The 24,543-nt window shown below is 43.0% G+C and overlaps 1 protein-coding gene across 2 annotated transcripts in view; it reads right to left on the reverse strand.

Moving 5' to 3' along the window:
- Positions 1-4,076, reverse strand: part of CXADR (CXADR Ig-like cell adhesion molecule) — a 36,931-nt gene extending 32,855 nt beyond the window's left edge. For both annotated transcript variants that reach the window (XM_050907380.1, XM_050907371.1), the window contains exon 1: positions 4,007-4,076. In XM_050907380.1, the coding sequence (XP_050763337.1) occupies positions 4,007-4,052 (46 nt within the window). In that variant the 5' untranslated portion in view covers positions 4,053-4,076. The remainder of the gene's footprint in view (positions 1-4,006) is intronic.
- Positions 4,077-24,543: the final 20,467 nt, after the last annotated feature.

Here is a 24,543-nt window from a genome sequence, read left to right on the forward strand (position 1 = left end):
ATTATACATATTTGACAAAGTGTACTAGCCACCAAATGCTGACTTACCATGTCTGCATTAGGTTCTGCTCCTGCATGTATGTTATTGGAAATACTTTTGCAAGTTTAATGATAGGGCAATAACCCCACACTTTTCTCAAAGCTTACCTGAACTTTATTCTTATTTAAAAGCTCAATATTCTATTAATAAAGCATCACACATTGCAGAATTTCAATATAGCACAAAATTACCTCCTCCTACTATTGTAAAAAAAAAAAAAAACAAACAAAAAATCACAAGAGCAGCAATAAGAAATATCACTACAGACTAAAGAAATTCCTGCCTAGTTAGTTATCTTAAAACTCTACTCAAACTCCTGTTCTCAATTTGAGTATTTATGTCCACAGCATTACTATTTTGTATAACATATCTTCTGAAGGCTAAATGGATCACTACATATGTAATCACTTTTTTATACCTATACAAAGATAGATACTAATCTGGCTATGTTAACATTTCATAGGTATTGAAAATTTGTGTTCTGCAAATACACATTTTTAAAAGTTTAACAGCCATAGGTCATTATCTTTTTTGTTAAATCAGGATCACAAGTTAGACACCTGTATTTATTCTCAGTCTTCTAAAACCCTACACAAACTTGAATTTGCTCCAAATGGAATGAGATGATTTCCCCAACACTGTATAGGCAGGAAAAGGTTACCAGTATGTATACAGTCCCCCTGAAGTCACAGCATAGGCAAACATGTGCTCAGTGCCACTGACAATGAGAAACCATAGACTTTCTTTATATTAGCTCTTGAGGTGACCACACATTCTGGAAAGCTTAGAATTAATAAAAAAAACATACACCAGTTTACGCATCCATAAGACCTAACAAAATGATGTGCCAGCACTTAACATCACAACTGAGCTTTCCTCTTCAAACCAGCATTCTGTATTGCCCTTTGGAAAACAGTTTAATATCATTTATCTCAATAAAATATTTCAAGATATGAAGAGGTACATCATTTCTAGTACCCTAGTCCAGGATTTGTTGATGACAGCTATACTATGTTCATTTAAGTTAAACAGAATTTGCACATTTTGGGAATCCCCAACTACTTAAAACGACTGATCATACACAACTACAATACATACCAACAGACCTTTCAAATGGCCATCAAGTTCTCCCTCACCACAGACTTGGAGAGCATTTTTAGACAGAGAAGAATTAGTACAATTAGAAGAGCTGTTACGAGTGCAGACATAGCTATCCAAAGGTAAATTCATACCAGAAGTCTGCGAGACAGCAGAAGACTGAATTTCACTACATCAGCCTGTTTTGTGGTCATCTTCCAGAAGCACCAAGGCAAGGAGAAACTGCCACAAGTTATTTATCAGTTGCACAGCCATGTAATACTGAGGCAGTCACTAGAACTAATTCATTACTAATTACAAAGATAGAGCAGAAAAGAATTGTTCTCCCCAGTACCCTGAAATGCTCAAGGATGCGCTCTTCCCTTCCTGCAAGGGAAAGCGAAGTTCCCAATTTTGTTATTTATGACTGTGAAATTGACCGTAACAGAGGGATTAAACCCCTGAGCAGGGTTCAGGGACAGCTTAAATCCAAACACTTTCCTATTTCAAAACGTAATGGTATGGCCCCATTGCCTGCTGAAGGTGTATTTCGTACAGTCAAGATAAGCCTCCTTATTTATACAAAATCAGTTATTTTTGAATCCTCTACCTTTAGTGACAGCGAAACAAGGAAAATGAGACTTACAGGGGAAAAAAAAAGCTGTGAAAATAGCACATAGTGCAAGCCTTAAAGTAACACGACAAATTATTCCAGTACCACAAACCCAAGTAAAGACTTCAGCACCTACACAATCCTCCACTGCCAACAGCTTTCACTCAACTGCACAAAAATTAGCTTCCTTTAAGTTTGGTCCATACGGAGAACAGCAATTTACTGACATCTGTTCCCTCGGTGAAGGAAGTAATGTCTATCTGGAACACTGACCCACAAATATTAACTCAATCTGATGGGGAAAACACACAAGCAAGCTCAGAGGATGTATCAACTCCTATGATATATAGATTATTATATTATTTCCTTCAGAGGACTGTGAAATGTATGTGTCTTTCAGGGTACAGTCACCCAAATAACCGTGCAAAAGACATTCCTAATCAAAACACAAATGTATTATTTTCTTTATGAAGTCATCCAATTTCACAGTGAAATCTGAAGACACCTGTATACTTCAGTAGAGTGAAAGTGTGAAATTTTGTTCTCGTTTTACATTTCCTCATCTATTAATTATTCCTAGGTTTATAGTATCATAGCCTTTGATACCCTAGCAGTGATCCAGCTCATTCACAGTACACATAATTCTACTCACAACAAGCTTTTTCGCAGCTTTAGTTACATGAAGTGTTTCAATATAAATCTTAATCGCTAACCTTGTCAACTAATACTAGTAACTCATAGCTCTTACACAACATCTATCTTGTTTCTAACTCTGCTTAGAGAAAGAGTTAATGCAGAACTACCGATATCCTTTCATGCAGGAGATCAGAGTTCATCATTCCATTATAGACACAGAATTTTGATCCCATGAGTAATTTCCCAAAACAGCAGTAACGTCAACAAGGGCATTAACATTTCAACAGGAAACAAAAACTGGCCTCCTGACACCACTGATACACATTTTACTGTGAACCTGAACATCCATAGGTGTTTTGTCATCTTTTGTAGTTTCACCTAAGTTTGGGTCAACTTTAGTGGAAACTTATGTTTTTTAAAGATAAGTTTAGGAAACGTTAACATAGCACTCCAACTGAGTTCATTACAGGAACCTAGTAACACCTAATGTTTGAGATGAAAAACATTTGCCTACTTTTTAGTAACCCAGGCACATTTAGTTTCTTTTTTTTTTTTTTTGAGAATATTTACTCCTTTGTTTTCTCTCAGCAAGAAAAACAAACGAGTTTACATCCATCTAATTCAACTCCTTTCCCCCCCACCCTCAAATTCTCTCATGTCTTCTCCACAGAGTCCAATCATGGCCATCGAGTCTGGGACAACTGGGTTGCAAGGGCTCTCTGGAAGCCACCCGGCCCCTTCCACCCTCTCAAAACAAGACCAACCTTGAAGTCAGATCCAGACACTAAAGAGGTACTACACATGCAAGGTTAGGTTTGGGAAAAAAAAAAAAAAAAAAATTTAATTTTTTTGCTCTTTTCACTTCGGTTTTCACACGTGGCGCTTACTCGTCCACACGCCCGCAGCGGCAGCCGCCCCGGCCGCCGTCCCTCCCCAGCCCCGCACGCCGCGGGCCGCTCGCCCCGCTGGCCCGGGGCGCACCCGGAGGCGGGACGCCGGGAGCGACACCGGGCACTGCCGCCGGGGGCCGCGCGGAAAGCCCGTCACGCACAGACCCCGCCGCCGCCTGAGAAAAAAGGCACGCCACGGGAGACACACGGAGCCCACAGCGGGGCGGGTCGCTCCCAGCCACGCCGAGGGCTGCCCGGGAGGGAGGCGGGCAGAGGCGGGCGGGGCGGGGGGGAGGAGGAGAGGCATCCGCGGCAGCGGCGCTGGCCGCGCCGCCGGCGGGCGGCGAACAAAGCCCAGGTCGGCCCCGCAGCGCGCCCCAGCCGCCAGCGCCCGCCCGGGCACCACGCCTCAGGCGCCGCTACCCGGCCGCAGGCGGGCAGGGGCCGGGCGGCGACGCCCGCCCGGGAGAGGAGCTGGCGGAGACGGAGCCCAGCCGCCTCTCTCCCTCCCTCCCTCACACACACAGACAGACACACGCATGGGCGGCCGCACGGGCGGAGGTGCAGCGGGGCGCGGCGGGGCAGGCGGTCACCGGGGGAGAAGCCGGGCGGGCAGCAGCCCCCCGTCCCCACCGCCCTTTCTCCCAACCCGACAGAGGAGGAGCCGCCGCCGCTGCCGCCGCCACCTCCCTCCTTCCCTCCGGTCCCGTCCCGTCCCGTCCCCTCCCCTCCACCTGCGCCCGGCGCCCACCTGCGGCGCAGAGCAGCACGAGGGACACCAGCAGCGGCGGCTCCATGGCGCGGCGCGAGCGGCGGGCAACCGGCACCGGCGGCTCCTTCCCCGCGAACTCCCGGCGGGCACCTCCCCCGCCCCGCGCGCACCGCCCAGCAGGTGAATCAGTCCAGCCCCGTCACTTCCGGCCGGCACCCGCCCCAGTGCCCCCCCAACGGCCGCTCGGCGGCGCCCGCCCCCGCCCGCGGCACCTGCCGCCGCCGCCCCCTCCCCGCCCGGGGCCGGCGCGGAGCCCCTCGGGGCCGCCGGCCGCCCCCGGCGCGGCAACACGTGCCCGCGCACCTCGGCGAGGGGCGGCCCCTGACCTCCCCCGGGCTGGCCGGGACTCCCCGCGCCTCAGCCGGCGGCAGCGGCGGCGCCGCCTGCAGGCAGGGCTCACCGGCGCCGGGGCCTGCCCTGCCGCGCCGGGGCCGCCGCGCCGGCCGCCCGGCAGGAGAAACGGGGCGGTGCGTTGGCCCAAGCGCCCAAAACCCGGTGTGAGCGGGGGAAGGGTGTCCGTGACAGCTGAAGTGGCGCCCGGGGTGCTAAGAGCGCGGTGCGGGCGGGCTGCGGTCGCGGTCACCGCCGTGAACGCAGGGCACCGCTCCCGTCGGTAGTTGTGGCCCTTGCTGTTACTGTGAGCACCGAAAAGACTTGTCTTGATCAGTCCCCATAGCAACGCTGTTGTAACGTCTTGTGCTTTCCTTATACAGAGCGTACGTCTTTTGACTGAAAGATCTGGAATTGGAGAAAACGAGCAAACAAGACAAAAGGAAGAGGAGACCGTCTGTGAAAGGGTACCATCAGGCTGGCTGCTGTAGTGTGATGCAGCTGCACGACGCCCAAAATGGCAGCCCCAGCCGATTCCAGAAAAACACGGTTTGTACTCCACGTACAGCAAAACCATCAGTTACATTTATCAGAAGATAAAGCAGACTTGACGAGGTTTCTTCTCCGTAATTGAGTGTGTTCTATAAATTTATTGCTATGCATGCATTACTATATACTGCAATAGCAAAGCTGCTAACTGACATAAATGTGTTTCTGTCACTATGTCGGTTTATTCTTGTAGAGTAAAAGGATCAGTTGCATTGGTACCGTCTCCTTTGTTATGTCCGCAGCTCTGTCTACATTAAGAAAGCGTCCCCATAACAAAATATTTACACAAATGCAAAAGCTATGTAGTCCAGATTTTGCAGTCCAAACACATTTTGAAAGGGATGGTATTACTGTTTTTTTCTTTGATGTCCATAATAATAAAGTTCAAATACATTTTTATGTGATTACGTTCTGTATGTATGAGATGAGAGTTTAAAAAACAAAGTTCTTTCTGCCCTTGTTGAAAACATTAGATCAAATGGGTAACTACTCGTAAGGGTATTTTCCCAAACAGTCAGCTAAAAAGGAGGTGTTACGCCTTTCATTCAATAAAGGACTCCTAGTGATAAAATCGGCGGTGTCTCCATTTCTGCTGGAATTATGAATATATGAATGTGGACTGACATCTTTCAAAATGGTTGGTTACTCTAAGTAAAGCAGCACCTTTTACCTGCCAGCTCAGAATTAGTTTTTTGATAAGTAGGGTAAATCCATTGTCATTTTCCATGGAGGTTCAGATAAGTACCGCTCGCGTTGTGTAAGGACATGACAATTCACAGTGTCTGTTAGATCTCCTTTTAAAAACAAATCTACCCAATAAGATGCTGGATACTACACGTAAAGCATAGAATTTTAAATCAGGAGATTTCAAGCATTTTATTTAATGACAGAAGGTAATTGTCTTTCCCTTCTATGAAGGAAAGAAAATATCATTCATGTAGTGTGAAGCTAAAGGAACCAGAACCTCAAAGCAGGGATATTAAGATTTTGGTTTCTTCTGTTGTTTTGTATGTGCTGCAGACCTGCGCTTTAAAGGGTAATCTGACTTGTATCCTAGGCTGACTGGATGGGTGAGGTTTTTTGCTGTACATCCACTTCTGTCAACACAGAAATTGTATACCATGGAAAGTATAATGAGGCAATCACAGTCATTACAGAAAGAGAAAATGATTCGTCATTAGAATGGAGATGCTCACCCTTCTGTGAAATCAATCCTAGCTAGTAATTAAAATAAATACTGTACTGCATTTAGGAAACATGAGGTCCACACTTTGTCTAGCCTAGACAGACCTATTCCTGGTCTCATTTAAATCAAAAGCAACACTGATGCATTCACGTTCACACTCCTGAAAATTAAGAGTACATCAGAGTACAATGTTTAAATAATAATTATTTTTAAAAAGCAAAAAATCCCAGCTTCCCCACTGCAAACATTGGTCCGTCTAATAAGGCATAAAGCTACCAGATTTATTACAGGATGTGACATAGTGTAGATTTTGAGTGGCCCATACTTCCTGGAACACTAAACACAATGAGGGAAAAAGATAACTGTGAAAATGACCACTCGCAAAAGAAAAGGTGAGGTTCAAAAAACAGATTTCTACTAGTGCCAGCATTTTGGATCAAGTCCAAAAAAGGTGCCAGGGTGAAGGCAGAATCCAGTCAACACGGAAGAGAGATCCACTGGGGCAGAGGCCTGCAGTCCAGACCCACATGTTGCAAATGGATAATTGTTTAGCATTTCTTTTATGGAGAATGCTGTCTCATGCTCAGGAATCTTAAGATTTATGTTAAATATAAAAAATACATTTCATGTGTTTAAAGTTAAGAAAAACTCAAGTATGAGAACCACTACATCAGTGTCAGCTTAAATTTATAGATCTCTTGAAATAAAACAACAAACTTTTTTAAAGTTTTACATTTTTTTTACACAAAAAGCACAAAATCAAAGTAATTTTAGAATAAGTTTACAAAATGGTGTGGTGGGACTGTTCGGTATATCCAAAACTAAACTTTTCAGAACCTGAATAAAATGGTTTGCATATTTCTGCAACTTCTGTCTACTTTTTGAAGGGAAATTACCCACCAATTTCAGCCTCAGGTTGTGAATAATTTGTGTTGCCTGCTTTGGAGACGCTGCCTTATCTGCCTGACCTTCCACAAAGTGAAATTACTATTGGTTTAGTTTTTTGAGGGGAAGGGTGGAAGAGTATCAAGTGAAGTTACTCATGGGCTTGACCTACAGAAGCAATGAAATTGAAATCATCCGTGCTTGTGTTACACAGATTACACAGGACGTGACCGTGCCATACAAGGAAAACGGGGTTATTTTCTGTTTCAGTTTCTATCCTGTACTGGAGGAGCTGCTGTGGTCAGCCACCGCAGTTCTCGATGCCCCATAGGGCTGTACAGTTCCTAACATGGATAACAACATGTCTCAAGAAGGGCAAGAGGAAGAAATAGAGAAGAAAGATAAAGACAAGGAGCAAATAGTACACTTGGGACTTTGGGTCTGTATTTCTACTTGTAGGAGGGAGTCATTGCATTTTTTTCTGGGGCACATTTTCTTCTGGATCGGCAGACTCCACCGGTTTACTCTGTAATTCAGGCCAGAGCCAGCACGAGGGAGGACGCAGGGGTATGTGGCCAGGAGAGGGGAGATGGGGTAGGAGGACGGGGCCATTTCTGTTCAGCAGTTGCAGGCTGCTGGTGTTAGGTGTGAATCCACCTGGAGGTCGGTCATTTAAACTGGAGGTGCCGCCGTCCTGCTGCCCCCAACCCCAATATTCCCACATGGGTACTTGTGCTGGCACTGGAGCTCACAACACTAGCTGATAAGACAGTTTGGGAAGCCAGGCTGGCTAAAGTTGATTACTTTCTGTTTTCAGCCAGCTGAGCTCCCTGAACTGTTTTCCTGCTTATTTGCCTGAGTGCCAGCTGGCACAAAAAAAAAAGGGAGGCTGGGTGTCAGGCAGGGAAAGGGCAGGACTGTGAATCAGCTGGGATCAGTTTAAGCTGCTGTGGCACCACATCTAGAGTTGTGAGAAGGGGAAGGTCTAGCTTGCGCAACCATTTTTTTCCAAAATAATTTTTAGCATTGCTTATACTGGTGTCCATGCCCCGATGTGAGGAACAGGCACTTTTGTAGTGCTAACCTTTTTGGCGCTAGCTGTCCTTATCAGTATTAGTTAAACCAGCCCAGGGCAAATCAGGCTGATATGCTGAAAATAGCTGCCAGAGTCAAGAGATAGTCTACGTTAAGGTCTCATCAACATGGGGAGATTACAGCAAAGGATTTTAGAAGGCAAAGTTAGAGAGCGCTAAGTATTTCATAATAAAGCTTTGAGCGCAGGCTCTCACTTTATGTCCCAACTGGCAGAGCCTGGAGCAGTGTTGCATTCCTGAGGCTGGGGAGTGCAGCCTTCCAGCTTCCCCACTGCGAGGTATCACCACCCTCTTCCTCACCTCAGCTTCCACAGGGAGAGCACCCCGGTGATGCCTTGGAAGAGTCACTGATCTGCACGCGTGGGGTGACCGGATGACCGGGTTCTGCCTTTTTCTTTAACAACCTTGGGCTGTTTCCAATTAAGCTTTCATGTGCTTGCTACCTTTTTATAATGATAACTAAATGCAATCCATTACTGGGGAAAATAAGAAGAAGTAAAGGAAAAATTATCCAACAATAGTTGAGGTTTAATGATCTTTAATTTGGGTTAATGTTTTTCACAGACTGTCTTGTTCAGAGTTAAAATAACAGCTTTCACATTTAGCACCTCAATCAAGTGACAGTTGCTATCAGGGTAAAATTCACACCTTGCTATGCTCCTCTTTTTGGAGAGATGACTTTTAGCAAAGACATTTTAAGAGGGCAGCAATTTACACCTTTGTGTCCCTGTGATATTAAAGTTTAGAAATATAATTTGCCTCGAATAATTTTCTCTCAGAGGTTACTTGAATGTTTGCATTGTTTAGATGCAGAAACAGCAGAAAGAAGAAAGAAGGAACACCAGTCCCCTACCGATGGCAGTTAGAGCTGACCCAAACTTAAAGCTGTATATTTATGCTGTGAAAGGGAAGCGAAATCTGTGTAATATAAGATAGATTTTGTTTGTTTAAAGTCCAGAAGAGGAGTGCATCGTGTGATTCGTCTTTATAAAAATGTTAGTGCTACACATCTTTTATTAGTTATATATCGGAGGTTTATTTGTATTCAGACTTTAATTGTATATGCACATGGCAGTAAAAGTGCAATGTCTGTTGGCTGGAACATTAATACAATTGACACTACAGATCTGTCCTGTAGCAAACTATTTTTCTGAGCTAATACTCACCACAGTGACGCCTTCATTGAAGAAAACTTCCCGTAAGAGGAAAAATAGATGTGATTTCCAGAAGTGATGAGGAAGTGCTGCTTTAGCAGCTGATCTGAAGATGTGCTGTCTCCAAAAGAGGTCACGTTCACATTCCTCTCTCCTCTTTTCTGTCTCTCTCTTTGCATTGAATTTCAGCTGTGACATTTGTTGATGCCTGTATGACCCAGCAACAGCATTTCACAGAAAGCACAGTCCTAGTCCACTCTCCCCACTTTCAGCTTTGCAGTCACCAGACTTTCCCTTGTGCCAGCTTTGATAGAGCTTTGATAGTCATCTCACAACTTAGTGAGCTAATTTAGCTCACCAGACTAGCAAATAATTACCCCCCTCCACTTTTTTATCAGCTTGGTTTACCTGCAGAATAGATGGCTGACCATTGCTGGTGCCACAAAAGCAGCACAAGCACAAGCTAGGAGGAGGTGAAGTTGTGAAAAAGGATCAGAAGAACAGGCCTGTGCTTGTTGGTTGTAGCAATAACTAGATCTTCTGAGCTGCCTCATGAAATTTGGCCTTTAGAGTGACATTAGCTGTATCACGGGGCGGTTGTGTTGAAGTGCAACTACACTTGCAAAGAAGTGCTGCATTCCCGCTCCTACAACTGGCTCCTTGTGGAGGGAACTCAGCAACAACGCTGAGGTTGTACCCCTAACATGGATCTTTAAAATTACAGCCAGAGAAAGACAGCAGTTACGTGATTCCTCACAGGGGTAGCATGGGTTATACTTGCTTTGGGTTGTATTCTCGAACTGGAGTTGCTCAGCACTGGGGGGGGATTCTTGCATGGCCAGGCTGGAAGTGACCATTAGAGAGCTGAAAGGCCAAGGGAAATATGGAAACCATCCATAAATAAGCGGAAAGTGTAAAAGCTGGCAACCGTGGATAGAAGGAGGATGTTTGTAGTTTGTTTTTCTAGTGCCCAGAAAAAAAAGGATGGTCTTGTGAGAATCGAACAAGCAAGACTAGAAACAGGATCCACGCTTCCAAAGGAGAGAGAGGAGAAACTATATCTGAAAACCAAGAGCATTCATGAGCTAAGAGTAGTGGGAAGGGGTTTCTCCAACGCTTCAGAGAGTACAGTTGAACAGGAAGATAATCACAGATATGCCAGAGGCAATGGCATTTCATATTTAATCCCAAAATTAACTCCAGTCAGTTTTAATAGTGCAGAACTAGTAGCTGATGGTGGCTTGAACTGCATCATGAACTTTCAGATTATTTTGTTTGTGCAAGGCATTTATAAATGGTGCTTTAGCACTTACCAGCCTCCTTGGTGTCTGTACCTACCACTTAAGACACCAGTGACATTTTCTGAACTGCAGCTCAGCTGCCACTATCCTACTAGGTAGCCAAGTTTCTCCTGGTTGCCACTGCTGACATTGCCCAGTCACTAGCAAGCTGCTCAAAGCCCTTTCCTGAGATGAAATCCTGGAACCCCCGACACAAGATGCTCCATAATCAGGGGAAATTACCCTTTCATACTAAGCTTGAGGCATATGTGTTAAGTGGTATGAGGGACAGCCTGTGACCTGGAGTGCACAAGCCTGCTATGCAGTATTTCTAGTGACTGCCTTAACAACTGTGTTGTGATACAATCATTAGCTAGTGGAAGAAGCAAGAAAGTGCATTAAGACAGGAGCCAACTGCATATAATACTCACTTCATCTGACATTCATTTTCTTATTCTGCCAGTGAGACCAGATCCCATAGGCATGCCCAGATCACTCCTAACGTTTGTGGCCTGCCAGCTCACGTGCCTGAAGGTCTGGGTACAAGCCAACGGTGGATGGAAGAACAGTGTCAGCACAAAAGACAGCGGGAGGAATAAAACAAGAAGGCAAAAATAAGAGATAGGGAGTACAAGTACAGGATGGGAAAACAAAGTGTTTCATCTGGTACTGGCAAACCAATCTTTGATGCTGATGTAAGGGAGGTGTTCGTAGATCTCAAGAACAGGTAGGTAGGTGCTATTTCAGGTCCATCAGCTAGTTATACGGAGTCAGTAGCTTAGATGCCTGCACTTTACTCCTTGTCCCACACTTCACCTTTCACTCTTTACCAGTGTGAGACACTCTGTGCTCAGCTGGCTGCTTTCTGAAATATTTCTTGGGTAGGTGTTTGATATTCCCCTTCCCCAGGGAAGCCTGGCTGGTTAGCTCAGGGCTGTAAAATCTGCTTGTCACAGGAGTTTAGGTGTTTCAGGGTAACTGCAACAGTTCTTACAGCCAAGCTTCTCAAAGGTATCTCAGTGTTAACTGCTGTTGTTTCCAACAGAACAGTTAAATGAGGATCTGTATGTTGGGGCCCACAGTTATAAAGATTCTGACAGTACTTGCGGCGAATACCTATTGTCGCTATACATGAGATCATTGAAGAATGGCAATTTTCTCCAATTTGTTTGAAGCCTTGTGCTGCTCGGTCTTTTCTTTTAAGGCATCAGCTTCTACTGCCATGAAAAACAGCACTTTCATTAAAAATGAACAAATATGAGAACTTGTTTGCAGCTGATAGACTGGGAAGAAGACCTGCAGAAATCACCAAAAAACCTCAAATAAAAATACTCTTATTTTTTGCAAGAAGATTTTTTTTTTTTAATGCAGTCTCAGTATTTGGGGTTGTGTGGAGAACGGATTTACTCATAAGTTTTTGGTTGGCAGTACTATATAATAGGGTTTCCTAGCCCTTTCTGAGATGGATGCTACCTCCTCCTCCTCCTCCTCCTCATTATTTCCATACACTCCTGCCTCTTCTGCTTAACCCTCAGCTTTGCCTTTTCAGGTTCCCTTCTTTAAACTCCATTTTTTCTCAGGTGGACATGTATCCAGGATACATTTAACTATGGCAATCCCTAAAATCCCGAAATTTTGTCTAGCAGTGCCTAGGAGCTTGAGAATGCTGAAATTGCTGTTGTGAGTCACTTATAGATGTCCCTGCTCTAAATTATGCTGTGTATCAAGGGGGTTCTGCACAAGCAGAAGAATGGATGTGACTGCCTAAATAGCAAGCTTCAAGTTAAATAGTCATACTGTTGGCCCCATGTTTCTTCCTCTTCCATTATGTTGTCCTCCATTTCCCTTACCTTGGGTACTGATCATGTACCCTCAGAGTAGGTCCAGCTGACTGACACATAGGCAAGCGCAACATAAACCACCCTTTGCCCTTCATTGCTTCCCTCATCGCAGCCACACCCGCTGGGTACGGCAGGGACTTTGGCCCAGGGAATCCACATTTTTTTTCCAGAGTACAGTTTCTGATTGTCCAAGTTGGAAGTTCTGGAGAAGCCTTCCCCCATGGAGGCAAAAATAAAGGTCTAACAACTTTCAGTGCAGAACTTCTCCACTTTCTGGAAGGGAGCGTGTGACGTGGCTGCTTGAGACAGCAATGTACGTTGCTTGCTGACCCGAAGAAGGTGCAGGTGTCCTTCGTTGAGATTTTTCTTCCCTGCCCAGTGCATTTAAAGAGCGTCCTATTGTAAGGGAGATTTCCAGTTTGTGTTCCAGGTTGACTTGGATGCATTTCTAGTTGCTGGATCATTTAACATCACACCGCTGTAAAATCTGTAAAAATTTCACTTGGTAAAGGGTTTTTTTGTGGTGGGTTGTTTTTTTTTTTTTTAGGTAGAGTTATGTAATTTTCCTTCCTACTGTATAAACAGGTTGGGTTGGTTTCAATAGTGCTTTGTAATTACATTAGCTCAGGAAAAAATGCTGACAGTGTAAGGAATACATATTTTTACTGATAACAACCTTTGTAATGTCTTGCCTAACTATTTACAATGAAACCTGTTTTAAATGGCCTCCCAGAGAGCCAGTGAAAAGTATTTGCCCAGTAGAAGTAGCCCCTAACTGGAAGTCTAGCACTGTTAACCTAATGGCAAACTATAATAATGCCATTGCTTATTGCAAGTGGCACTTACTGCAGAATTGTGGTGTATTTGGGGACATTCTGCAAGTAGTCCTCTACAAAGAAATGAAACTACTTCTTAAATTCTGTAATTTGTTTTTTCTGAAAGCATTTTTTCCCTTTCCTCCATGGTTTCAGCTTATTGCCTCTTGTTAAGGCAGATTTCAGTGGTGAATGTCATCCTGAATTATATTTTAATCTTTCATCAATTAGTGAAATGCTCCAGGAGAATGAGCAAAATGTATTCAGGAGTTCAAAGCCAAATGACATGACATGGAGAGGAGAGTGGTGAGGCAGGACAGCCAGAGTCTTAGTTTTGCTGTTTGTTGAAATCTCTGAGCAATTTGCTTCATCTGTCTGTTCCCCAGTTGTTTCATCTGAATAATTGTATAATTAAATATTTGCTTGTCTGAAAGGGACAGTATGAAAACCTAAAATCAGTAACTTATACTTGGCAAAACACTTTGTCCTACCCCTTCATACAGGAAATACTGAAGTGCAAGAAATGTTATAGATGCTATAATGTCCATTTCATAGGACAATTTAATACATTTTATGACCTTGCAGTGGAAGTTCAGAGATCTGTTTACAGTACAGGGTGGCAAAGGCTGATGTTTGGTCTGCAGTGACATCAAAAGAAGCAGTCACGGCCCTTCCCTTTCCCCAGTGCTTTCACTGCTCCATGCTACTCCTTTGTGCTTGGGCAGTGTTCATTGCCTTGCAGCCGCTCTGGAGACAGGATCAGGCAAATCCCACAGTTTAGGAGGAGGGAGAGGAGCATCAACTCAGGACAGATGAGGCTTGGGGCCTGCCTCTTTCAGCAGCAGCAGCAAACTTTTAGATCAGCTCAGCTGTTTTGTGAAACCTTGAGACAGCATGTATCCATGAAAGCTATTGATACTTCACCTAAGTACAGGCTGCAAGAGAAGTCCTGGCACCACTGGAATGAAGGGCCCAGCTCCCACCGAGCTCAGAGAGGTCAGAGCTTCCCCTTGCAAGGTGGGGCTTCCTACCAGCCCCTGGGCACCAGCTTGGGATGGCTCAGGCAGCTGCCAACACAGCCCCGCTCTTGGCAGCGACAGTCTTTACCTGCTTGCTGAATCAGTTCCTGAATCACTCACTGCTGGTTACAAGTATGCATATGAGTATGCACATGAGGATTGGTTATGAGTATGCATATGAGTATGCATATGAGGATCAACATATGCGTTCCTGATAGCATCATCGCAGGAAGATCATTTTTGCAAAAAGGCGAGGATGACCGTGTGGCTGGGATTATTACATCGCTAAAGTGATTGTCACTTTAGCTAAATCTGCTATTAAAAGACTGTCAAAACTATGTGTACTATTGTCTGTTTGTGCTACAATGGTGTCTAACAGCTCCAGTTAGGAGTCATGACTCTGTTTCACGAAGTACGCTAAGTATGCATAGAACAAAATGTTGATCCATGTCCTAAGTCATGTGTCTACTCTGTTCTCTGAAGCTAGTGTTTCTTTTTAGTACTCCTAAAGGTGTGCAGTTAAACTGTCATAATGAACCCAGCTATTTCAAGATACATTTTCAGTGGAGATATAGCACCTTAATTTTACCACAAAGTAATATTACTCAGATGATAATTGACCTGGTATTGTCACCTATCGGGTCAAACATGATTGATTTTCAGTGTGACTTTATTTCACAATAGGCCCTTCTTATGGCTCTAGCCTCCTAGCATATTTTTTTTGCAGTCATTTAAGATGGTACTATTCCAACTGCTTTTCTTTTCCCTCTGTCGGAGATTACTACTCCAATAGCTGAAGCAGCAAAACAGCAAGTGTATCCACATCTCAGCTTCTCCAGTTTACTGTTTGGAAATCCATCAAATCAAAGAGCTTTCAGCTCGGCAGCTTCAGGATGATCTGAAATGACCAGAAAAGGGAAGGAAGGAGAACAACTCTTCTTTTTGTTCCTGCTTTTGCTTCCTGGTGTAACTTTTGGTGGCTGGAGGCTGGGGGGGGTGTATCTTAGTGGAGGGAGTGGGGCAGGATACTCTATAAACTATCTTTTTTTTTTTTTAAGAAAATTTTATAATTTGCTTTAGCTTGCCTGAAGCAAAGTATTTTATACATACTATCCTTTAGCAGTGCAGACAAATCAGAACTAAAACCAACTATTTATAGTCTTGACCAAAACTACGGAGAGTACACTTCTCCCTACAAATAGACTTAATACCATAAATTAACTAACCTTTTTTTGTAAAAAAAAAAACAACCCAAGGTATGACACAGACTTCTAATTTAGTCAATGTATGCAAAAAGTTAAAAGACGTCTAGTGAGAAAAAATACAAAGTGCCTCTAAGGTAAGTATGAAACAAACAGAAGGAGATGGTTATGATACAAGTAATAACACCTAACAGCCTACTTACTAGCAAACTATTTATGTTTCCTGGGAGAGAGAGGCTTTAAGCAAGGATGTGGAATAAATTAACTTAGTGGCTTTACTTTTTTTTTTGTGGGGGGGGGGGTATGCTTTGATGCCACTGACAATCAAAAGAGAAAGCAGAAAGGTGTTACGTGCAATAAAAGATGATGCCACCTGACAAAGCAGAGGCCAAGAAGGTGAACAGATTGAAAGGATGTAAGAAAATATAGATAGAGTAAATCTCGACGAACACAGGACCAAAACAAGTAGTGTTTTTTACATGGTGGGAAAAAGGAAATAATGGAGAGACACGAAAGCCGATGTGGTATGGTCAAAGTGATGAGGCTGGAAGAAAGATGTGTTTATACTAGAATTTAGAAAACAAGATTGTATCTGCTAAACTGGGGGAAAAGCGATGGCAGAAGCTTATCTACGTGACTTTGCTGTAACGTAAGAAGCAAACACTTCATCATTTAAGAAAAACTTACCATGAAGTTGCACAACAATTACTTGTAATGCAGATACAATTTGCCACTAGTTGAAGACAGAGAATAAACTGAGCCTCAAGTGTCTTGGGCTATGAAGACTCCAGTGGTGCCCTCAGGCCCAGGATAAGGCTTTGTGCCACCTCTGCCTCATGAGATCCTTTCCAGACGCCTTATGCTTTCTCCTAATAAAATCTATTGCCTTTCTCTGTAGGCGTTTTTATCTTTTAGAGCATTTTAGAAGTGGCTAGTATCTCTTCGGACAGTCAAAACAATCCTGGTGTTTTGATAGGCTTACATTTTGCTTCATGGATTTGAAGTGAAGACCACACAGTCTTCCCCTCACCAATTCGTATTCAGGTATCTTTGCCCCTATCATGTTCCGCTCTCTCCTTGCTCACATACAAATGGGAACTGGGTGGCCTGTTACGAATATTACAATATCTGCCTATTTCCCAGCGCACAGCAGTTACTCTCACCAACCTTCAGGACCTCCACTGCCACCGGTAACAATCTGTTGCTGGCACAGGGACTGTTACCTTTATGCAGGAGAAAGATTTTTCTCAGGACCTAGTCCAAGACTCATTCCACCAGAAATACTTCAAACCTGCCCATGTTGGCACGAATATCAACCTCATTTTTTTCAGTTATTTCTTTCTTCAGTATCACAGATGATATATATATATTTACTAAAAAAACAAACCAAACAAAAACCTTCAAATGCTATTCTTGCCAGAGAGGAAAAAGATTGAGCCAGATGCTGATCTTTGTGTTTCCACTGCTTATCTCTTATATTTGTTATCCCTTACATTTGTTAATGGTTATAAAATGATCAAGTACCTCAGAGCTGAGCAGAACACAGCCATGTTATAAACACCAAAGGCTGATCAGGTTGGAAACAGGGATTAGGAGATTTTGACACTTGTTTTAAATGCGTTGGAAACACACTACAACCCCGTGAAACTTCCCCGGATGGAAGTAGCTGCCCATGTAGCTGTTGTGCCACCAGCTGAGGACTGCCCCGGGAGAGGGCAGGCTGATGAATGCTGCTGGCTCAGAGCAAAGGCTCGTCCCGGGATTTCCAACATTCCCGGTGACGGTTATCCCACCCATTCTCCCTCTCTGGCCACTACAACTACAGGCGCAGGATTCGAGAAGGTATTTTGGAAGAGACAGACTTCACTCTCTGGAGGTTAGGCTATTGACGTTTGACAGGGGAAGGTGCAGTTCAGTAATGCTGAACAAACACTCCCGGCCCCTCTGTTCTTACCCTGCACCATGTCTCCCTCTTCTTTAGCTCACGTCTTTTCAGGCGATTCTGTTACAAAACAACCCCTCAAAAACCTGCCTCAGCACCACCGCGGGGACAATGAGCTGCAGGACTGCTGGGAGAAGCAAACAGCAAGAGGGAAGGGGGCAGATGAATGAGGAGCTTCTTAAAAGGGCTGGGCTGGGGAACATGGCGAATCCTTCAGTTGCACTGGAGGAAGAGTACGCTGGCCTCAGCACGGGAGAAACTAGAAAGAGGACAGGAGACGCAGCCTGAGAGATGGGTTTGTCCCCGTTAAAGAAAGTGTCAGTGACATTTTTTAATAGATGTGGAGGTAAGCTACCCAGTTATAATCTCTTGTATTTGAAAATGTTGACTACAGGCGATACAAATGAGGGATATATTAATAGCAGCAAATAAGGCTAGACAAATAACGTTTGACACTTCCCTACATCTTCTGCTCAGCTAACTTGGTACATTTATACATTCAGAGAGCTTATTGTTAGGGATACATGGGGAACAATCACAGCAAAAAAATGCTTCAGGTAAAATAGGGTGATAAAGGCAAACTGGACCGAGTTCAACAATTTAAGTGCATTTTAAGCACTAATAAATTCGTAAGTGCTGGAGAAGACATAATCTTTTAACAAAGTGAGGCAAGTAAACAAATATAAGAGCTAGGTTTGTAGTTACCCTACGGGAAGAAATAAGAAACAACCAAATGAATAAAATAACTCTTTGAGTTAAAGAGCCTGCAGGGACCATTTAAATTCAAGCCAACACAGATGCCAGCTTCAGTTTTTAAAGACCAGGAGGGATGCTTAGAAATGCAAACCTTTTTTAAAAAAAAGATAAAATTCAGAATAGTTCATTTAAAGAGCTCCTTTTCTGAAGGTCTTCAGGTTCTTAATTGTGTCTCTGAAGTGAGTGATGCTATTTAAGGAAAAAATAAGATACAGAAGCAGAGATAAAGATATTGTTCAAGAAGATAATAAAAAGACAGCCTTTAAAAATGTAAAAAAAGCCCAACCTTCCAAGAAAAAGACAGCTCACACAAATATTCCATTGCATGCAAAACAAAACAAAGCAATTCTCTGATATATTAATCAAACTGTGGTGCTGTTTAATTTGTAAATGTAACTTTCAAAACAAAGGGATACTCTAATGATTTTTTTTGTTGTTACTATCATCATTAACATGGGCAGAAAGGATTTTTTTTTTAAATGTGCCTGTTTCTTTACATTAGGAATTCACTGTCTACAAAAAAGGCCCTTCAGATTTTCAAATATGTTAGGAGTTCACAGCAAATATTGTTTTAAAGTCCATTTTCTTCTAAGAATTAGTCAACATTTTGTCATTTTATAGTGGCACTCTAATTATACTATTTTGTGCCAGTGTAACTGCATTCAGACAAAAAGCTACAGTGATGCAAATGCTCTTCCTCCCGCTCAAGGGCCTACATTCAAAAATTACCTTCCAGACAAGACAATTACAGACAAGACCAAAGGCAGGAAAAAAGGTACATTTAAAAAAAAAGATACATCTAAAAATGCAGGCCTTAGCTATACATTATAAAAGAAACAAAGATAAATAATTATATATAAAAATCCAGAGTGCTTTTAAGATTCTGAAATGACTCAAACAGCGTTGCCAACATGAGCTAGTTCTGTCATGAACTACAGCAAGAAGCGAAAGGTGAAAGTTGCAGCTGTCTTCCAAAGTAACTTTTTTTTTAATACAAAAAAATGTTTTTTGTGAATTTCAGAGATCTAGAGAAGTGCTTCTTTTTGTTTCTTTTTTTCTGAATGGGATTAGTCTTTCTAAGTATTCCGTTTATTTTACCAGGCAAAATCAAACACAAAGAGAATGCAGGGCAGTCAGGAATGTAGCACTTTCACACTGAAATCTGATACCACCAAGCTGGATGTAGCCTCCGCAAAGCACTTTTTGGTCAAAGGAGGAATGATTAGCAAAATGAACTCTGAATCACATTTCATTGTGCACGGTTCAGACCAAAAAAAAAAAAAAAAAAAAAAAAAGAAAAAAGAAAAATGCAACAAAAACCATTAGACCAAAAAGGCTACTAACTAACAGCTTGGTGGAGAAGAGGAACAGAATGAAAATAAAATATTCAAGAAGATATCACTGGAACAGCATGTTGACCATGTGAACTTACTAAGCAATTTCTCAGATTTTTCTCAGACTTTTTTGCACATGAACAAAACCAGCTCATTGAGAGCTCAACGTGCAGTGGCTATACGGGGCTCTATATACAGAGATAAAGCTGACCAGACAAAAACTGCAACAGCCTGCCAAAACACTATCATCTTCTAGGAAAGCAAATGGCGCAGCCTGAAACCAAAGAACTTCAGGCAAATCCTTCCCCCGTCCCTCCCTCCCTGCCCCTGCACACCCAGACACAGCCTCGGGCTGGCAATTCAGCCATTGAAAAGGTGCAATCCATAGAATAACAATGCTGCCATTTTCCTTTGGTGCTGATAATGAGATACGAGGCTTTCTGGGAATTTTTATTTCCGATCAGGGAAAACAATGATATTCCTACCTCAGCAATTAATTAACGAACTAGCTCATTTTAAAGAAAAAGATTGTCTCTGCTGTATGTGCTTTTATAAATCTGCATGGACTAAAAATAAAAATAATCTGTTAAAAACGCATTGAGTAACTCCCCCAACACGTGTCACAGTAAAACGGACCAGAATAACGACATTAGTGGTAACCCAGCATCTAATTACCATACATCCAGCTATCTGTTCCTCCTTCAGATACTTAAGAAGAAGGAGGTCAGCGGTGTGACTTGAGGGTTAACAAATGCAGCCTGCATCTGCTGTCAAGGGAGACACGCGAGTACCTGCCATGCATTATTTACCATGTATTAACTATGATAACCCTGTTTACAGACTGTCACTCAAGGTTTGCCTCTACTAGCGCATTTTTGGCCTCTCGCTGTCATTGGTAGCAGCTTTATTGGCGTTACCACTCAGGTACCCTTTCTTGCGATTCAGCTATAATAAGCATCAGAAGAGGGGCTGCTCCTATCAGCCTCTTCCATGCAGCTGTCTGGCAGCAGCAGGGCTGTCTGCAACAACAGGAACTCGAGGCATTCACTCTTTACAGCATCATTAGCACCAGATAACAGGAGCAGGGCCAGAGTTTGGTTGGTTCCCCCCCCCCCCCCCTTTTTTTTCCTTTCTTTCTAGCGGTACTGCCCAGAACATCAGAAAGAAAGAGCAGAAAGAAGCAAAACGTGGAAAAGTAAAGAGAGATCGGCAATCAAAATGCATAGGAAGAAAACAGGAAAGAGACAGAGGAGGAGGTGCCGTAAGGAATTAAAATAAAAAAATAAATTCACACTTCATTCCTGCTGTATGGGTGTTTCTCTATAAAGCTTAAATATATTGCATACATGCACCCATGTCTCCCAGTGTCTGGTAAACTGCTGCATTAGAAAATACTCCTGTCTCAAAAATATGAAATGCTCTGTCTAGCTAGATTCATATTTCACAGTGCTATAAACCCATTTAACAATTTAGGTTGTGTATTACCATATAAATGCTGAAAGTAACCCAGGCTGGGTGTGTATACTTAATTTCATTTACCTGCTTCATCATATGTTGCTGCTTATTTGCTGTCTTTGTCTGGGTGGAGTCCTATGAGAACTGGTTCTTTCACAAACTTCTGAGTTCTGCTGCTTGTGAAATGGATGTAACTCATCATACTTACACATTTACTTTCTAAATATACCTCTATGCCCTTTGTTATTCATCCTAACCCAGCAAGAACTTCCGTGATTTGTAAGACTGATAATATGATCTTTACTTTTAATGGCGATTTCTCATGTTTACAAACTTTCCCAGACAACCTTTATGAGTCAGAACCAGGGATGAAACACAGCGAAGTGCAGTTCTGCTGAGCTACTGGTGCTAGCCCTGCCAGCCAAAGACACTAATTGTGATGAAGAAATTAGAAAACATAAAGCAGATCAAGAGGAATGTGGACCTTTATTGGATAGTGTCAACATCCTTGGGGTTGTCTATTAAGAGAGTGCTCTTGAGTGATCAAGTAGTTCTGCATAAATAAATACATTTTATTAAGGAAGGACTATTTAACCTCTTTGTGGGTATATTTGTAAGTACTGGAAAATGAGTCTTCAGATTAGAAGAAAATGTGGGGTGTCTAATACCTAATGGGTAAGAATGGGAATAGATGTTGGGAGGAGAAGAAAACATTATGCTCAACCACTGGTGGGAGGCAAGCACAGTGCCTGTTTAAGGCATGGGGTCTCGAGGAGCACAGCGGGAACAGAGGTAAAAAGTTGCAGCATGAGAACTGACACTGCCTTTTTGCTGTCAGTCCTGCGCGCTGGCTGCTCCTCTGGACTCCTGCATACGTCCTCTCTGGGCTATAGGTGCTACGAACCACACCGAATGCCGGCGTTCGTGGAGCAAAAGCTGCCTCTCCGCAATTGCCTATGCTGCCTGGCCTCCTACGTGAGGTGTCCGACCTGCGGGCACCTGGCTGGGCTCCTACATGTTTTGCACGCAAGGTCTGGGAGGTAGGCATCTCCTGCTGCAGCTGGAGACTCCTGAAATCTCCAGTCATTGCCTGGGCAGAGTGGCCTTTTGATTCTGCCTGAGCAGACGTGCGTAGCCGTTTAACACGTGGTGACCTCACACTCTACGCGTTCTGCACGTTGAAGCAGTACTACAAAGGGACTAGGTGATGAGATGACACATAATCTTACAGGCTCGTTTTATTCGCGCTGCAAAACAGTCTTTTAATGTTGGAAGAAAATGCTGGAGGAGAGATCGCTGCTGGTGGTGTTTCACAGCTCATCATTTGTTGTGGTTTATTTGGTCACTAGATCAACAAGAAACCTTGCTCTCTATTCTGTCAAAATAACTGCAATTACAAAGGCCTTGCTATGAGGAAATGAGCACTAGCGTTTGGGCAGAGATTGCTGAAACAGCCGGTTAGCTACACACCAATTAAAATCATCTTTGTTCAAAAGCTCATGTATAGGAGTTCCAGGATCTGGATAATTCCCACTCATCAGAAGGCTAACAACTTGGCTTATATTAGGAAAATGTACGACTTACTGACTGACATTTAGACATGCCCAGTGTAGCTTCTGTACCATGTCAGAAAAGCGGGAATAACTTACAACTGAACTTGAGGTGCGAAGGAAAGGAACGTGTCTCGCTGAGCTGACAGTACAACTTGAAGTTGTCCAACTTTCAGTTTAGTTTATTCAATATACTCATCAACACAGAAAGATTTAATAAGACACTTTGCCGGAACTCTTAACATTTTTTAACCGTTTTGTCAATCAGTTTCCAATGAATTAGAAATCTTTATTAGACAAAACAATTTAATAATGCAGGTGATGGTTGAGTATTTTCAAGTAGAATCAGGAGATAAGCAAATCTGGGCAATAGCAGCTGATACTGATGGGATTGCGGAAAAAAATGGGCGCATTTAGAAAACCTCTTACTTGGGAAAACTGCTCCATAAGACTTAACTACTTTGATAACTTTCAGCTCAATACCTCTATCATTCATCTATTGAAATATACTTTTACTCCATTCACCAAAACATCTGAGTAATTAATGAATATATTGTTATTGTTTCAGACTTTTTTGGATTTGACAAGTCTGATATTTTATTGTCATTAATTTGCTCATTATTCTGACTAGGATTTTTTGGCTATTTGTGATCACGCATACTTCCTCCTTTTGTTCACTACTGAAGTAATATTGCAGTATATGCGCCCACACCCATGCTTTCAACACGTTTCATTTCTTGCATCAGCTCCGCAATGACTTTTCAGGAGTTCAGCTGTGGGCCATAATTTGCTATAATAATAAAGTTCAAGGTCAGAAAGTTAGATGTGTGTGGAGTACAGGACTTGACATTTTCAGTGCTGAAGACCAAAGTACAAAGCTAGGGAAGAAGACCTGTGACACATTTGAAACCTGATGTATTGTGATACACCAGGAGTGCAAATAAACATTTTGTATCAGCAGAGAGCATACGTTCCTAGACAGTCTGCTGTAGATGCCTATGGTTCAGAAGCTATCTGATGTTAGTATCATGTCCTCCTGATTTTCATCATTTCTTTTGTTTCCCAATTAACATTTAGATGTATTTTAGTCCATTGATTCTTTAGAAGGGCTGATTTGGGATGGCAGTTCTTTGCAACAGCTAAGTCTCTGGTTAAAGCAGTAATTCTCGTGTGGACAGTTCATGAGGGGGAGCGAGTTAAATTAATCATGCAGCAAAACGTATAACACTGCAGAAGTCAATGGAGGCACTTTGCATGTATACCACTGCTGCTGAGAGCACATCTCTCACCATTATTTATAAATGATGTGGAAGATTCCCCTCCAGCAGCATATTGATTTAACAGCCTATAAACACACACAATATAATACCTTCTGTTGTTCTCAGTCCACAATCAGAGCAAGTTCAAGGACGTAAACCCCAGGTATTATCAGCTAGGTTACTCCAGTGAATTTACACTACATCCGCTAGTGAACACTTTTCTACTCAGCTTTGTGCAAGAGCAAAGTATCACTTGGAGAAGTTCAGGACAGAATCACATAGAAAGGAAGTGCCATAACTGAGTTATGCCCTAGGAATGTGATCACTGGCCATAGCCACCAAACAGCAGACAAACAAAGGCAGACCAGATAGTCCAGTATTTAATCCTGTTTGATAGGCGCTGGTTTCTAGACAGTGTTACTGGGAAAAAAAAGAGCAGCATGTACACCTACAGGCCACTCAACGAGCACCAGAACCAGGGGAACTTGATTTCCTGCATGTTTGTCATATGCATGACCGACATGGGTGCTTTTCCTGTTGCTGGAGGGTCCTGCTCTTCGTCTCTCCACTTCCTCTCGGCTCTCCCAGGTAAACTCAAGTGTATTGTAAGGTATGAGCTCACACAGCAGTTTCAGAAGGTAATTACTGGAGTCTCTATATGTTGTAGTAACACTTAAAGCACATGAATTATTTTCGAGACCTCTGTATGTATCTGTGAAGTTAGACAGGCCAGCATGTCCTGAGCTACTGACACAGTGTACATGTTGGTGATGTCAAGTGGAGGGAATGATGTTTTTGGAAATTTGAGAACTTCCCATGGCACTGATACAACAGCAAATAAATCTTCATTCTGAAATTACACTAG

This window comes from Gymnogyps californianus, chromosome 1, assembly GCF_018139145.2.
Source record: "Gymnogyps californianus isolate 813 chromosome 1, ASM1813914v2, whole genome shotgun sequence".
Classification (NCBI taxonomy): Eukaryota; Metazoa; Chordata; class Aves; order Accipitriformes; family Cathartidae; genus Gymnogyps; species Gymnogyps californianus.